Here is a 14,962-nt window from a genome sequence, read left to right as displayed (position 1 = left end):
TAGTGGTAAGGGAGATCTCAGTTGCGGTGAAATCAGCCCTTTTCTTGTTCAGAGAACAAAAAAAAAGGGGGATGGGGGGGGACAAGCCTTTTAAAATGAGTATAGCAACGTGGTTATACAAATAGACTTTTGAAATACTAGAGCCAGTTTGAATCCAGGCTTTGCCACTCACTACTGTGACCTCGAGCAAGTTGCTGTTTCTTTAAACTTTATTTTTCCCATCTGTAAAATGGGCATTATAATAGTATCTATAGGGTTGCTGTGGGGACTTAAAAATGTACACCGTTGCAATGACTCTGTAAAGTTAGCTATTATTGAAATTTATGGGAGATAGGGGAAAGTGGAAATCCAGATTGATAATAAGTGAATCTTTAAACAAAAAGTAAGAAAAAAGTCAAGTTTTTATTAAAACGTTGTATGACTTAAAGGGCCTAGGAAGAGGCAAACTTGTTTTGTCAGGTCCGAATCCACTCCTATCACATGGGTCCACGGTAACGAGCCAAACCTTTGATATCTGGCACACAAAACACAAACAGGAAAAGCCCTCCGTGTGCTTTAATAAAAACAGCTTTCTATTTTAAAGTGATATTTATACATTTGAAAAATGTCTTGGATATCCAATAGCTCTTACAAAACAAAGCTCAGATGCTGCGTTTCTGTTGTTTTAAAGAGAGAAGAATCGGGGGCGCGGGGATTATGCTTCCTTTGAATCGCGCTCTGGGCAGGGAAGCCTTCGGGCAAAGCCCTGGGGGCAGGACGCGTGTTTTATCGATCCTGGAAGCTTCGCTCGGGCGCGGGCGGGGTGCGAAGGAGGGGTCTGGCCGCGGGGCGCGGCGCCGCTGGCCCAGCCCCCGAGCGCGCGGCGGGGCGGCCGGCCGGCGGCCGCGGAGATGCGGAGCGGCGGCGACGCGGGCCCGACCCAGGCGGGGCGGCGGGACGGGCGCCGCCCGAGGGGGTAGGGCGCGCGCGGGGGCGCGCCGGGCCGGGGAGGCGCGCTCCGGCCGCGCTCGCTCCGCGCTCCCTGCGCTCCCTTCGCTCGTTCGCTCGCTCGCTCGTTCCCTCCTCCCTCGGCAGCCGCGGCGGCAGCAGGAGAAGGCGGCGGCGGCTGGGGATCAGACATGGCGGCGGATCTGAACCTGGAGTGGATCTGCTCCCTGCCCCGGTCCTGGACTTACGGGATCACCAGGGGCGGCCGAGTCTTCTTCATCAAGTAAAGAGCCGGGGGCGGCGCGGGGGCCCGGAGGGTGCGGGGGGCTGGCCGGAGGGGGCGAGAGAGCCCGGTCGGTGCCGCTCCAGCCCCCTCGGCTCCTCCCGCGCCCCCACTCACGCTCCGTCTCTGCCCCTTCTCTCACCCCTGCAGCGAGGAGGCGAAGAGCACCACCTGGCTGCACCCCGTCACCGGCGAGGCCGTGGTCACCGGGCACCGGCGCCAGAGCACAGGTAACGCTGAGCCTGGCCGGGCCCGAGCGGAGTTGGGCTCCGCCGGGAGGAGGCGGCAGAGCCCGGGCCGCCCGCTTCCCGGCAACCTGCCCCGAGCAGCCGTGCCCGGGAGGCGGCGAGGTGGGGCGGAGGCCGGCGGGGCGGCCGCAGGTAGAGGGGCCGCGGGGGCCCCGCCGCGGGAGTTCTTTCGAGTCTCTCGACGCCTCTCTCGCCTTAGCCTTTCATCACCGCTTGGAGACGGCGCCCTCTTCCTGCGCCCTCTCTCCCATCCCAACCTGGACATCCCCCACGCCCCTAGGGTGCCTGGCTCCCCTGTCCCTGGCAGCCTGGAATGCTGAGTTTTTCCTCCTGCAGCCACTCCTGAATCCTTCTACCCCACCTCCCACCCCCATCTCACCCATTTTCGCCCTTTAGGAGGTCCCTTCCCGCTCCCCTCCCTGCAACCCGGGACCCAGCCACTCGTCCGCCAGGAAAATTGATCCACATCCTCTCCCTCCTCCCCGGAGAGCTGCCTCCTGCCGTGCAGCTTCCTCCTCCTCCTAGGTGGGATTTATGGGTAGGTGGCTGATTGAGGAGCAGGAGGAGAGCAGTTTGGGGGTGCTGCGATCCTCTGTGTGATAGAGAACAGCTCAGGAAACGCTTGGTGTTTTCCCTCTGCCACCGGAGGAGCAGCCGGAGCCGGAGGAGGCATTTGCAGCTGCAGTGGCTGGCCAGCCAGATTCAAAGTCCCCGGCAGCAGCGCAGAGGTTGCACAGACCGCCAGGAGGCGGTGGGCGTGCTAGGGGGTGTCCCGTGTGTGGGCATCTGAACCCTAATTGGAGGGGGTCGGCGGGGAAGCAGATCTTTCTGGTGCCTCTGGTAGCTTGTTTGAATGCTGAATGTGAGTTGAGCTGGAGAAGGACTGGTCTGGCTTTCTTTTGTCATTCTTTGTTTACATTCGTGAAACTTGTTTGTCTTTGAAATGTAACATGTGTTCCCTTACTGGCCTGCCTCTCTTTCTGGTGATTGGAAAGGCTTGAGAACTGTTTGGGTCGAAGGTGAGGCTGGCTTCAGCAGTCCTTCAGATCTCCCCTCCAGGATACTTTCTCTCCAACTCAGAGATTCCGTGAATCTCCTAAAGTTGCCAGGATATTGAACATGCCTGCTTTTTTTTTTTAAATTAAATCTGGAGTTCACTGAAGTGACTAATACCTCCAAATTTGCAAAAAGGTGGAGGAGGAAAGGGAAAGCTGGTGTAGCAAGCATGATGAGGTTTCATTTTTAAGGCATTTCTGACTAATACACTGTCATATTTCTTAACTCCCCGGTTGACTTAAATATATCTTTCAGTGTTTTGCATACATTTTTCAACTTCGATGGCCTCTTTGCCTTACGAAGAGTAACAAATTTATTTCACCAACGACAATATGGTATTGAAATTATTTAGCCTAATCATCTTGTGGAATTATTTCATGCTTATTTTGGTTATGTGTAATATAAGTTTGTATCCCACATACCCCCACAGATTTGATAACAGCCACACCACAGGAAATTTTTTTTCTCGTATATGATTTCACATTAATTTTTTTTAAAGACATAATCATGATTTTTTTCTGGTTTGGTGTACTTTGCTTTGATTCTCTGGTTTTGTACACACATCAGTGGCTTTTTATTTCAGAGAGGTATTATGATTAAATCCAAGCCACCTGTCATTTGTGAGTAATACGTAGCACATAAAGTTACCATTGTTCACCCGAATTATTCCCAGGTTTATTACTTGAAACCTCACATCTCTTAAAGTCAAACACATATATAAGTATATAAGGTTAGGTTTCTTTTCCCCTAATTAAGTACTTACGAAGTTCTTTCTCATCAGTGACACTTCCTGGATGGATTCATTTATGTAGCTGAAAGGGGTAGTCATAAATAGACACAATATACCTAAGAAGAAGCAGTATTGTCTTTTATGCACAGTTTTTTGGCCAGCCAGCCATCGTGGGTATTTTACCTAGGATTAAAGGCTTCTCTTTGCTGTTTTGGATGCCAGAGCATAGTTCTCTCAACTCTGATCATTCAAGTGTATAACCTTGTCAGATGATCTCTAATATTGTTGATACTTTTTCTGATGGCTTTAAATTTGCATTACTATTTTTCCAAAAATGGTATTATATCTACTATGAATTTTATTACAAGTCCAACACCTTTTTTTTTTGGTTAGAAACCTACTTAATGAATGAAAATAGCTGATCATGAAAACGAGTAATTAAAATAGATTGAAACTTATATTGCCATCCCATTGAAGTAATGCTAATTATGAAATATATGTTTTTTAGATTTGCCTACTGGCTGGGAAGAAGCATATACTTTTGAAGGTGCAAGATACTATATAAAGTGAGTTTTTTCGTTATGATTTTTTTCCCTTGGTAATTTGAATGTTATGATTAATCCTCAGTTGAATAGTTGTATGTCTAGATATGATCATGATTTTTTAAGGTTTATCGTATAATATTGACTTCACATAGTGTTGGAATTTTGAGAGAAAAGATGACACTTAGTTTTCTTTTGTTATTTGCCTGGACATTCATTGATTTGGAAATTAGATCATTTATGGCCACAATTAATGTTTTTGGTGCTTCTGTATATATTTGTGGGAGATAGAGCATTATAGTATTTTGTCTTTAGCATGTTACCATCTTTATTTTTTTCTAAGTGAATTCTGTTCATGTATGTTTTGACCACAGCTCTTAATAAATAGCAGAAGTGATGTAAAGCTAGGTTGCAGTTTGATGAACAATGACAGGGCTGAAAGTAAAAACAAATACTGAATATTTTACAAACATCTGTTGGAGTATTGTTTGTAATTTGCCTCTGTTTATTTAAATATATCTGAGTTGTAAAAATACATCTAAATGTTTTACTGATGTTTGTGTTTGAATAAATGGCTTTCATTAGAGCTTACAGAGGAGAGGTGACCAGTCAGTCCTAACCTTTAAACTAATTCTATAAAATATTTAACTAATTTCTATTCAGAGTTAACTTGGTAGTACTTGGAGACAAATACAATGCTTGATGTCAACATTACGTAGGAAAACTTTTTTATCCTCCAAAGGAAAATAAAGGTGGTTTTATCTTCATTTTAAATTAGAAACTGTTTACTTAAGAGCTTGTTTTGGTTGTTTTAAAATTTTCTGTTTAATTTTAAGGAACTGAGTCTTGAAAGAGAATGCTTAAATACAAGATTTGGTTGAGATGTCGGTAGTTTATTAGTAATAACAGGTAACTAGCTAAAGGTACCTTTATTTCATTGGGCCCAGTAAGGTATTTTACTACGTGACATTTTTAAGATCATGCCACACTTCCATTAAATTGTAATTACTTGTATGGTTTTAGAATTTCTTTGCATGATATTTATATAAAATGTCAAGGGATATTTATAGGTATTAGGAATGCTTACTTTTGGATGTAGAAATGAGAAAGCAGAAGTAAGATACAGGAATGGAGGAGTTACATGATGTGGTCCTTCTCTGGGTATTCTTCAGTTATATCTTTTATTTGGAGATTGTGCTGTACATTATTAGATGGCCTAAAAAATAAAGGCGTGAGTAAAGTGAAGAGTAATAAAGAATTTTTCATCCTGAATTAAAGTGAATTTGTATTGCCATGAAAAGGGGCGCTTCTTTTTTTGGGCGTAGTATTGTTATTTCTGAAGGAAGACAGTTTTTTTCCATGGAGTTCATTTATTTTTATCCAATATAGTTTTGACTACTGTACGTTAAGCCTTGCTGATCTTATAGGAGTAATACTACAATTCTCAGTAATATTTTAATTTCTATGAATGTGTACATTCTTAGTTGAATGTTTATTGGACAGTACGAAATGTTATTCTGTGTGGGCTGAATATATATGTTTTAATTAAGAACTAAGCTATTAGAAAGACTTTGAGTTTTCTTTTGTTTTATTAGCCATTTTGATTGGACTTCCTTTTACACTGACTTAAACAAATTAGAATCTTAATTCAGCGTCGTGCCTAAATAAGTTTCTCAGGAAAATGAAGACAATATTAAGAAAGCTGTAATAATTTTACTTTAATTCTGAAGATATTTTTAAACTAGTGAGTTTTAATCATATGGTATTAATAGACAGCCAATAATTCTGTTTAAAAGTAGCAATAAATAATTTATATTATGAAAGTAATTTGTTCTAAAATTGAGCCTGTTATAGAAATATATCACTCATTAAACTTTTTTGAAGTAAAATAATCATCAACAAATATATGACTTGCTGAATGTTAGGTGCTGTTGCTTTTCCTTTCTGGGTTATATCAGAAGACTAATTGTTTTTAAAATTAGTTAAATCCCTAATGTAAGCTGTAATTTCCCAGAAACTTTTTACTTACTTGTATTGTTATGAGCAATTAGAGATGCTTTATCGTTCTAATATGACTGAGACACTACTTTTATCTTAAAATTTGTAATTTACGAAGTGTTTTTGCAGAATATTATCGGGTCTGAATCTCATTTTGATCATGGAAGTAGTCAGAAGAATTACTGTTTCCATTGCCACACGAAATAATAAAACAACAGAAACATGCCTTTGGAGCTTATAGTCTGCAAAGACAGCAAGATGAGAGACAGCAGGAACGTAAACTATATTTAGAATGTTCAGAGTAGAAGAAAGGATAGAAGTCTGAAGTAGGAAAGTGATTAATGTCAGTGGATATATTTCTCATTGTTGGTTCTTTCTTAGATGAAGAAAGGAGGTTATTGATCAAATTACATATAAGAAAAAGAGGTGATATAGTGAGCAGGGTGGATTTTGTTCACATGGGAAGAGGGAAGATAGAAAGGACAATAAAAGACATGTCAACCCTCTTGCTGTTCCTAATCCTGTGTTCTTGGGAAGCTCCCTTAGCAAGAAGGGAGACCTAAAGAATTTGAGTTGTTTCTACTTTTGTTCCCAAGTGAGGAGCATTTAAATCTCAAATTATTTCTCTCCTGAACAAATGCTGGTTCTGTTCAAAATGGCAGACTGTGAAAAAGAATTTATCTGTGGATAATATTTTAATATTGACGATTGCATCTCTAGGGGCAGTAAGGAGAAGAGCATTGGAGTGGGGAGGAGTTGGAAGAGCTGGACTGTGGTCTTGACCTTCTTAAAGACTTTGGAGCTCAGTCTTCACATCTTTCAATTAGGCTGTCTGGAAAAGGCAACTTGTAAATTCCAACTCATTTTTAGGGTTCTTTGAATTTTATACTATTCTGGGAATTTACAGTATTCTACAAAATAATGAACTCAGTGCCAAGAAGAGATGCTGTGGGAAATATGGAAAGCTGCTTAGCTTTCCTATCCTGCTTCACTATTTTAGTCTCTCTCTTTAAGCTTTGTATAGATAACCACAGATAAGTGTGAGGCATGTAGTGCCAGAGTTGTATGTGCTTGCTTGCTTTCTGTTGCTGCATTTTGTGCTTTGTGTACATATCTTCCCTGAAGAGCTACTTGGAAACAGTTAATAGTGCTATGTCAGCCAAGGACCTGATCACAGTGAACAGTTGTATAGATTTGAGTTGGATAATCAATTCACTTTATACAATTTTTGAAATTCGCTCTTTAATAAAAGTTTACAGTTAGGTAACAGACTATATAATATAGAGAATGCATTTTACTTTAATCCACTTTGCCAAAAAATGTTAATATTTGAAGATTCTTCATTGTAAAGATAATATTTAACTTTTTTCTGAGAAAAAAATTTTTTCTGTGTACCTTAAGCTAGCCAGCCTCTAAATTATTATGTGTGTGTGTATAAATACATATATACAGAGTTTGAGTTTGATTATTGAGTTTCCATACTGCTTTTTAACACTTATTTCATGCTCTTTATCTTTAGGAAGAATGCTGAAAATTATCAGTGAATTTTATAATTTATAAAGTGTGTCTTTAAATATTCAAATAACTTAGCCCATAAAGTGTGGAAGATAATCTTACATATTTGAAAGTTTTAAAGCTTTCTGCTTACTCCTTGAAAATATTGCTTGATGACTCTCTATGACAGGTCATGGTAGCTTGTAATGGATGTGTCATTGACTTGCTTTGTGCTTCAAAGCTTTAAGATAGTTAACTTAAAGTGCCAGGTACATCTTAAAACAATGCTTTCTGAATAGTGAGAAACTTTGTTCTGATTATTTAAAGGTCATTGTCTTATGTGGCAAGATTGGGGATCAAAAAAAGTCTTTGCAAGGTAGTAAAACAGTATGTAAATTTTGTGAGGTTATATTTTCATATTGCTTTTTCCTTGACTTAAAATTTTAAGTTCTGAAAATTGAAGTTTTTCTTAAATATGCAAATAGAACAGTGTTTGATTTTTGACTAACGAAGTTGCATTTCAGTATCTGTGATAGCTGGATCTAATGTGTGCTTAGATTTTCAAACTAATCTGCAGTGAGGGGAATTCTAGTATGAAATAGCCATTTGAGGTTGTAAGTGAGGGAAAAAAAGTCTATTTCTTCATAGATTATCACAATTTAAACTATCAGCCAAGATAGGGAACATAATTGCCACAGAATGTTAAAATATATTACTATATATTTGATATTTAAAATTGTTTGGTACATCAGTACTGTAATATTATAATTGAATATAGCAATGTAATGCTTCAGAACAATTCATGGACATTATATTTCTTTTTCATATTCATAACAGTTTTGGACTGTAATATGTAATCCTTACGGGTGTAAAGCACTTTGTGCTAATTAATTAGGTACAACACAGCTATAAACTATAGTTTCAACCTTCAAGGAGTTTGTAACATAGATAAAAATATGCATTATATTACAAGAGAGAGATGGAGTTGGGACATGGACTTATTTAGCGCTAGGCACTTCAGCATAGCATTAAGTTAATTTAATCTTCACAATAGCCTTTTATTGTTATCTTTTTTTTTTCAGATGATGAAACTGAAACTTAAAGAGGTAAAGGGCCTATTGTAGGTCATAGAGCTTCACTGTTAGTCACTAGGATTCAAATTAAGGTCTCTGGGCTAAAACCCCTCTGTACCTAACAGGGCAGTATAAACAGGTCCTATAATATGTATCCCTCCAAAAGTGGGTTACTTGGGACTAGAGATGTCATTTCATGGAAACAAGTAACAGTGATTAGCTTTGTAGGCCAACCGACAAATAAAAACTTGTTTAACCCCCTAAAAACATGTTGACTAGTATTATATTAACAGGGTCTGGGAATTTGATCATTCCTTGACGTGTACTCAGCAGTGCCTAGTAACTGCCAGGCGCTGTTCTAGGTGCTTGGGGATATAATGGAGACCTTGCCTTCCTGGAGGCCTGAGTCTACTAGGAGAAACCAGTGTTAAAAAAAATGAAACAAATGTAATTTAAAAATGGCATCTTCGTAAAGGAAAAGTAGAGTGTTCTGGGACAGGGTAGGAAAGTTTACCGTAAATAACAGTATTTCAATGATAAAATGCATTTAGAGTTTCAAATCCAACCCTAGAGAATTTTATCATGGAATTTCATCGTCCTTCCTTTTGGCCCAGGACTACTGCTCAGAACCAGTCCTGCTCAGTGTCCTCTACATGTAGTTCCCATGTACAGCTTAATGCCTAGCGTCTAGTCAGCCTCTAAATAAGTGGTGTCCATGATGATGCTGATGCTGGGTTCTTGTCTTTGAAGGAGTTAATCAGGATAGAACAAGAGGAGTCCCCACAACTCAAGTGGTTGCATTTTGAGAACTCTTTCTGGATTTCTCAAATTATTTTTCTCCTACTGTGGATAGACCTCTTTATTTGATTTTTCTTATTCTCAAAGCTGCTGTATGTTTAGAAAGGAGGAAGAAACGAAGACAAGAAAAAGATAAACTTGGTGGGAAGAGGCAATGAGTTGGAGGCCCTGGAGGCTGGCTGGATGTAAACAGCCCTGTCTAGGGATGTCCTATGAAAGGCAAAAGGTTCCTTAATATTTATTGACAAATGCTCTTGTCCTGTGATCTTTTCATTTTTCTATAAGAGATATGTATAAGTTAGGGTTGACAGCAAAAATTTACATGTATATATTTGTATGTGTAAATTGGAGTTAATAGTGTGAAAAATGGTACTAGTTGTCTGTCAGATGGTGTCATAAGAAATGGGAGACGGAAGAGGCAAATTAGGCAGGGCCGTCCTGGAAAGGCTTGAAGGAAGAGGTAGGAATTGAGCTAGGCCTGAGGGTGTGAATGGAATTCAGATGGGTTGATATAAATGACTGGTAGGATAAACTCATGCAGGTGGGAACATGTATAATGTGTATGATGAATAGTGATAACTACCCTACTGGCAAGTGATGTTAACATAGAAAATGTTAGGGTAATAGGAGGTAAAACTAGGAATACTATTTGGAGCTGTGCTGTGTCTGGTCTTTGAATGTCGGGCTGGGATTTTAATTTTCTACGCAAGCTATTGCAGATGTTTTTTGGTACAGCATTAATAGCATAAAGCGAAGGTTTTGGGGGAGATTTTAATATAGGCAGTATGGATTAGAAAGGGGCAAATCTGGAGTCAGGGAGACCAGTTCTGGGTCTGCTGCTGTAAACTGGGAGTTAGTTGCTTGAACCAAGGTGGTAGCAGCGGGAGTGGAAAGGAAGGAGGCCATTGATCAAAGATATTAAAGAGGAGTTGACAGGCCTTAGGAGTCTTGCTGAGCTAGGAGGCTGACAGAGAGGTCAGAAGCTACTCAAAGCTTTTGTGTCTGAGTGGCTACAAGAGTGATTGGTACCCTTGACCGGAATAAGGGAGTAGGGGGTGAGGGGAACTCTAGGTGGAGGTGTTAATGATGGTTTGGTTTTTGAGCTGCTTATCTTGAGAGGACATAGCATTTTAGGTGGCTAAAATCTGGCCTTTGCAAAGGACTCCCAACATTATCTTCTGTTGCTCTCTCATGAACAAGAAATACGCACGCACCCCCTGCCCCGCCCCCGCCGCCAAAAGAAGCACCTCTATCTCAGCTACCTAATTGGCTATCTACATATATAGAGATCCAAGCCAGGAATGTTATATTCATCCATAGTTATTCATTCAACAAATACTTACTGAGGCTGTATGAATGAAACAGACATGGACCTTCCTCTTAAGGAGCTTACTGTTAAATTAGCGGGAGAGACAGTAATAAAATAATCACAACTCTATAATTGGAGACTGTGATAAACACTGTGAAATATACATCATGCTTTGACCAAAGATATTGAGAGTACTTGGCACAATATGGAGCTTACTGAAAGAGGCCTTTCTCACAAACCTAAAAAATAAGTCTACCTCTGCAAGTTCAGCTGTGAAATCCCCACAGAGTGGATCGGAAGAGAGCAGTACAAAGTCACCTGAAAGATGAAGAATAAATAGCATCTTGGGCTTGAGGTTGGACCATAACTGAGCGAAAGTGTTGCCATATCTGGAGAAAGACTTGGAGTGAGGTTGGTGTGGTATGGAAATTTAGAAAAAGGAGAAAAACTGCAGTAGAAGTTACTCTCTACTATCTAATAGGGAGCAAGGCTTAACCAACTGATTTTGATTAGTTCAGTCCTAGTGACAAGGTCTTCTAATCAGTCGTTCACTGACGCATTCTTTCAATTCTCTTCAACATATTTTGAACACATAATTACATGTCTTAGTGGTTAGGATACATCATTAAACAAAATAGACCGAAAAACTACCCTTCTGGGGAGTGGGATGGTGGGGAAGAGAATGTTAGACAAAGTAAAATAATAAATAAATGTTTTATAAATAAAGGTATGTAAGAATATATAAATGTATCACATAAGGAAAAAAATTGAGCAGAGTATGGAGGATCAGGAGAGAAGTGATGAGGAATGAGTGTGGGAGAAAAAGCAGGTGATGGGATGGATTGCATGGGGGTCTTATTGGTTGACATGATTGACTGTTACTCAGGGAGATGGGGAACCATTGCAGGTCTGAGCAGAGGAGGAGACACATGACCTGGCTTCACCCTTTGAAAGGGTCTCTAACTGCTGTGTTAAGATGAGATTTTGCGGGGCTTACAGAGCCCTTCCAGAGTAAGTTCTGTCCCCCATCAGATTCTCTCCTTATATTTCTCCTCCTTAGTGCTTAACAAGATTATGATTAAATATGTAATTATACAATCAAATTATATTTATTTCTTTTAAGCTGCCAGTGATTATCAGTTAGCATTGATTGATTGCATGAATGATTGATTGATGGATTTTCTGCTGAGGAAGATTGTCCCTGAGCTAACATTTGTTGCTGATCTTCCTCTTTTTGCTTGAGGAAGATTCGCTCTGAGCTAACATCTGTGCCAGTCTTCCTCTATTTTATATGTGGGTCGCTGCCACAGTGTGGCTGCTGACGAGTGGTGTAGGTCCATGCCTGGGAACTGAACCCGGGCCAAAGAGGAACATGCCAAATTTAACCACTAGGCCATGGGGCTGGCCCATACCATTGGTTTAATAACAGTTTTTCAGGGGGAAAACAGAGAGCCCTGGCCATATTAAATAAACTCCTTGATCCTTATTTCAGAAACAATGTATTTAGAAAGTACATGTTAGAATCAAGGCAACACTGTTTAATAACTGTTGGCCCACACCCCATGTGATGGATAAGCTTCATGAAAAGCAGTCTTGTTCATTAGGCTGTATCAGCCTAAGCCTTTCTCATAGTAGTCCCTCAATAAATATTAGTGGATTGAATGAATTTTGGTGATGACAGTCAACTTAATTCCATGCTATTCAGAAACGTTATGATTTGGCTCTTTGTGAAATTTAAATATTCTCTCCATGTGACATTTATCTGCCCAATATGACTTAGTAAATCAGCTGTTTTTCAAGTTTGGTTTATGTGATTCTTCTCTGAGAGACAGATAGGATCTGCTCAGAGGCCTGATTGTAGGGCCTGATCTGTGATAAAGCCAAGATAATGCAGATACCTGTGAGGCCTACTTGGAGACAACCAGAACCCAGACCTTGCCATTGACCATGCCATTTCTGTTTAGAAACTTGCACAGTTCAGGCTGCTGTGGTTTCTGGAGAACAAGGGAGATGTGGAAGTCTATACCATCATAAATAGTGTGGATAAAATGAATGTAGACCGAATCTTGAAATACTGAAATCATTGGGTCCTGTAGAAACCTGAGAGAAGTAGAAAGTGGTTCTCATGTGGTACAGATGATAGGAGTTTCAGAGCCACTTGGGGAACTCCTTGGCCACTAAGGAGTAGCCTTGGGAATTATCCTCTGAAGTGGCCAGTGACATCAGAAGCACCCAAGAGAATCCCTCTGAACTATTAACTCTCTGAAGGCAGAGACAGTGTCATAATCATCTTTATGTTTCCAGCATTTGGCACATAGTAGGCGATTAGATATTTGAAATGAAGACCTATTACAGATTGTAAGAAAAGCAAATCTTGACGCAAATCTGAACATCCCAGGGTATTTTTCTGCTTCTCACTTGTCATCTAGTCAGGATTCTGATCGTTGCAGATGTCAGTGACCCAAAGCCAGCTAGTATGAGCCAAAGCAAACTTATTTTTCCACATTAATTCCAGGAGTGACACAAATAAGTTCTTCAAGACTCTTCCTCACCCACCGTTTGTCACCTTAGAAAGCTTCTCTTCACTTAACCAGAAAAATGGTTGCCCACAGCCCCAAATTACACCCTTTTAGCTTTTTAACCCAAAAGGTAAGGCTTCTTCTCTATTCTCAAATGAAAAAATCTTGGACAAGGGCTCTGACCACCTTGGATCACATGCCCACTGCTGGAGCAAAGACTGGCCCTCTAGTCCTCAGTAATTTCTGTCCTTGGCTGCACCCAGGTTGCTATTGGCAAGCCTTCCAGAAACCATGTGATTAGAGAGAAAGGCCCAATTCATCATAGGAAGTCGGGCTGCAAAAGATTATAAGATCAGAGGTCTACTCCTCCTCACTTGTAATAAAGTGCAAAGTGCTCAAGTCCAGGAAGACCGTGACCCTGAGTATCTGCAAACTTCTAAGAAATGATAGTATCGATGATTATCATGGAAGCTTTTTGCCTTACATTGCAGAGGGAGTGGTTGAAGGTATGCGGGATGGTTCAGGCCTGGATCTGGGAGAATGAAGAGGATGTGTTGATTCTGAGGAGGAAACAGTAGAAACCAGTGTTATGCTGGCTGTCCTGAGCAAGAGAGTTTGAGGAAACCAGCTATGATTTAGTACAAGTGGCAGTAGAACCTCACTGTGGTCAAAACTCCATCTTGCTCTGGTAGGCTGGGGATTCCCTCTGGATTCCTTCTGAAATGATTGGCCACTTGGAGAATAATTCCCAGACAGTGTCAGTGCTTAAGTAATGCTACCAAAACTTGCTTGCTACATACCTCCCATAGATGTTCTACATGGTTTTATTTTTTTTTTTCTGTCCCTTTCAAATGGCTTAGCTTCTTTTCACATATTGTATCCTTGGATAGATATGGTCTTAAAAAAAAAGAAAATTTACCTTTGAGATGAAAAAGTTTTAGTCTTCATATTGAACTGATTCGAACAGCTTTTGCTGAGCTTGATTGAAGGTGCATATAATTCCCATTTTATTAAATATTTATTATAAAGCTATTCAACCTAAAATTCAAAACTCAATAAAATACGATAGTATGACAGTCTCGAAAAGAAATAAGGAACTCCTTGCCCAGTTTTCTTAGTACAAGGCAATGGTAGAGGGAAAGCAACATGTTAAACTTGGTGTCAGTTTTTCTCTGTTGAAAAATGCATCTGTTGTACTACGTTTATTTTGAAAACTTTGTTCTATCACAGAATATAGATGCATTCTAATAATGATGGCATTCAAAAAAATTTAATGAAGAAATATCAGAGAATGATTCCAAATCAAATAATATAAGTCTATGTTAAGTGTGTTTGCTTTTTTTCTAACCTGTTTTATAATGTTAAGTGTTTTTTTCTGATTATAGAAGTAATACATTTTTATTATAGAACGCTTGGAAAATACTGAAGAGTATAAAGAAGGAAAAAATAAAAATCATCCAATCCTATTATGCAGAGAGAATTTCTATTAATATTTCAGTATATATGCATAATTGTATACATATATATTTTTAAGGATTTGGGTCTTATTGCATACTGTATTGAATACTGTTTTCATTAAAGTTATATTGTGTGTCCTCATGTCATTATATATTTATTCAATAGAAGATTTTTTTAATAACTACAATGTTCTGTCTTATGAATATATAATAATCATTCCTCTATTTTTAGATGGCTATGTTGTTTCCAACTTTTTGCTGTAAGAAAAATCCTTATATAACATTTTTATATGCATGGCTGTTTCCTAGACTTGAAATTATTGGGAAAAAATATGAGCTTTTTAAAAGGTTCCTTACTTATCATTTTGCCAAATTGCCCTCTAGAAGATTTGTACAAATTTATGTCTTCTCCTGCAATAAGTACTCTTGATTGGACAGATGAAATTTAAAGGTAACTGATGGAGAATCTATGTGGATCGTTATTAGTGACTCAGATGGTTTGGAACAGGGGTTAGTCTTCACTTATCT

The 14,962-nt window shown here is 39.7% G+C and overlaps 1 protein-coding gene across 5 annotated transcripts in view; it reads left to right on the top strand.

The window, feature by feature from the left end:
• The first annotated feature begins 892 nt into the window (after positions 1-892).
• The window catches only part of PLEKHA5 (pleckstrin homology domain containing A5), a 233,599-nt gene continuing 219,529 nt past the window's right edge, over positions 893-14,962 (top strand). For 2 of the 5 annotated variants that reach the window (XM_058558683.1, XM_058558682.1), the window contains exons 1-3: positions 966-1,210; positions 1,361-1,440; positions 3,753-3,810. In XM_058558683.1, the coding sequence (XP_058414666.1) occupies positions 1,119-1,210; positions 1,361-1,440; positions 3,753-3,810 (230 nt within the window). In that variant the 5' untranslated portion in view covers positions 966-1,118. Of the gene's footprint in view, positions 1,211-1,360; positions 1,441-3,752; positions 3,811-6,504; positions 7,095-14,962 lie in introns of those variants that run through there. The other 3 variants (XM_058558685.1, XM_058558684.1, XM_058558686.1) reach the window with 3 other exon arrangements.

Source organism: Diceros bicornis, chromosome 17 (genome assembly GCF_020826845.1).
Source record: "Diceros bicornis minor isolate mBicDic1 chromosome 17, mDicBic1.mat.cur, whole genome shotgun sequence".
NCBI lineage: Eukaryota > Metazoa > Chordata > Mammalia > Perissodactyla > Rhinocerotidae > Diceros > Diceros bicornis.
The sequence above is the reverse complement of the archived record's forward strand: the minus strand, read 5'-3'. Positions and strand labels throughout refer to the sequence as shown.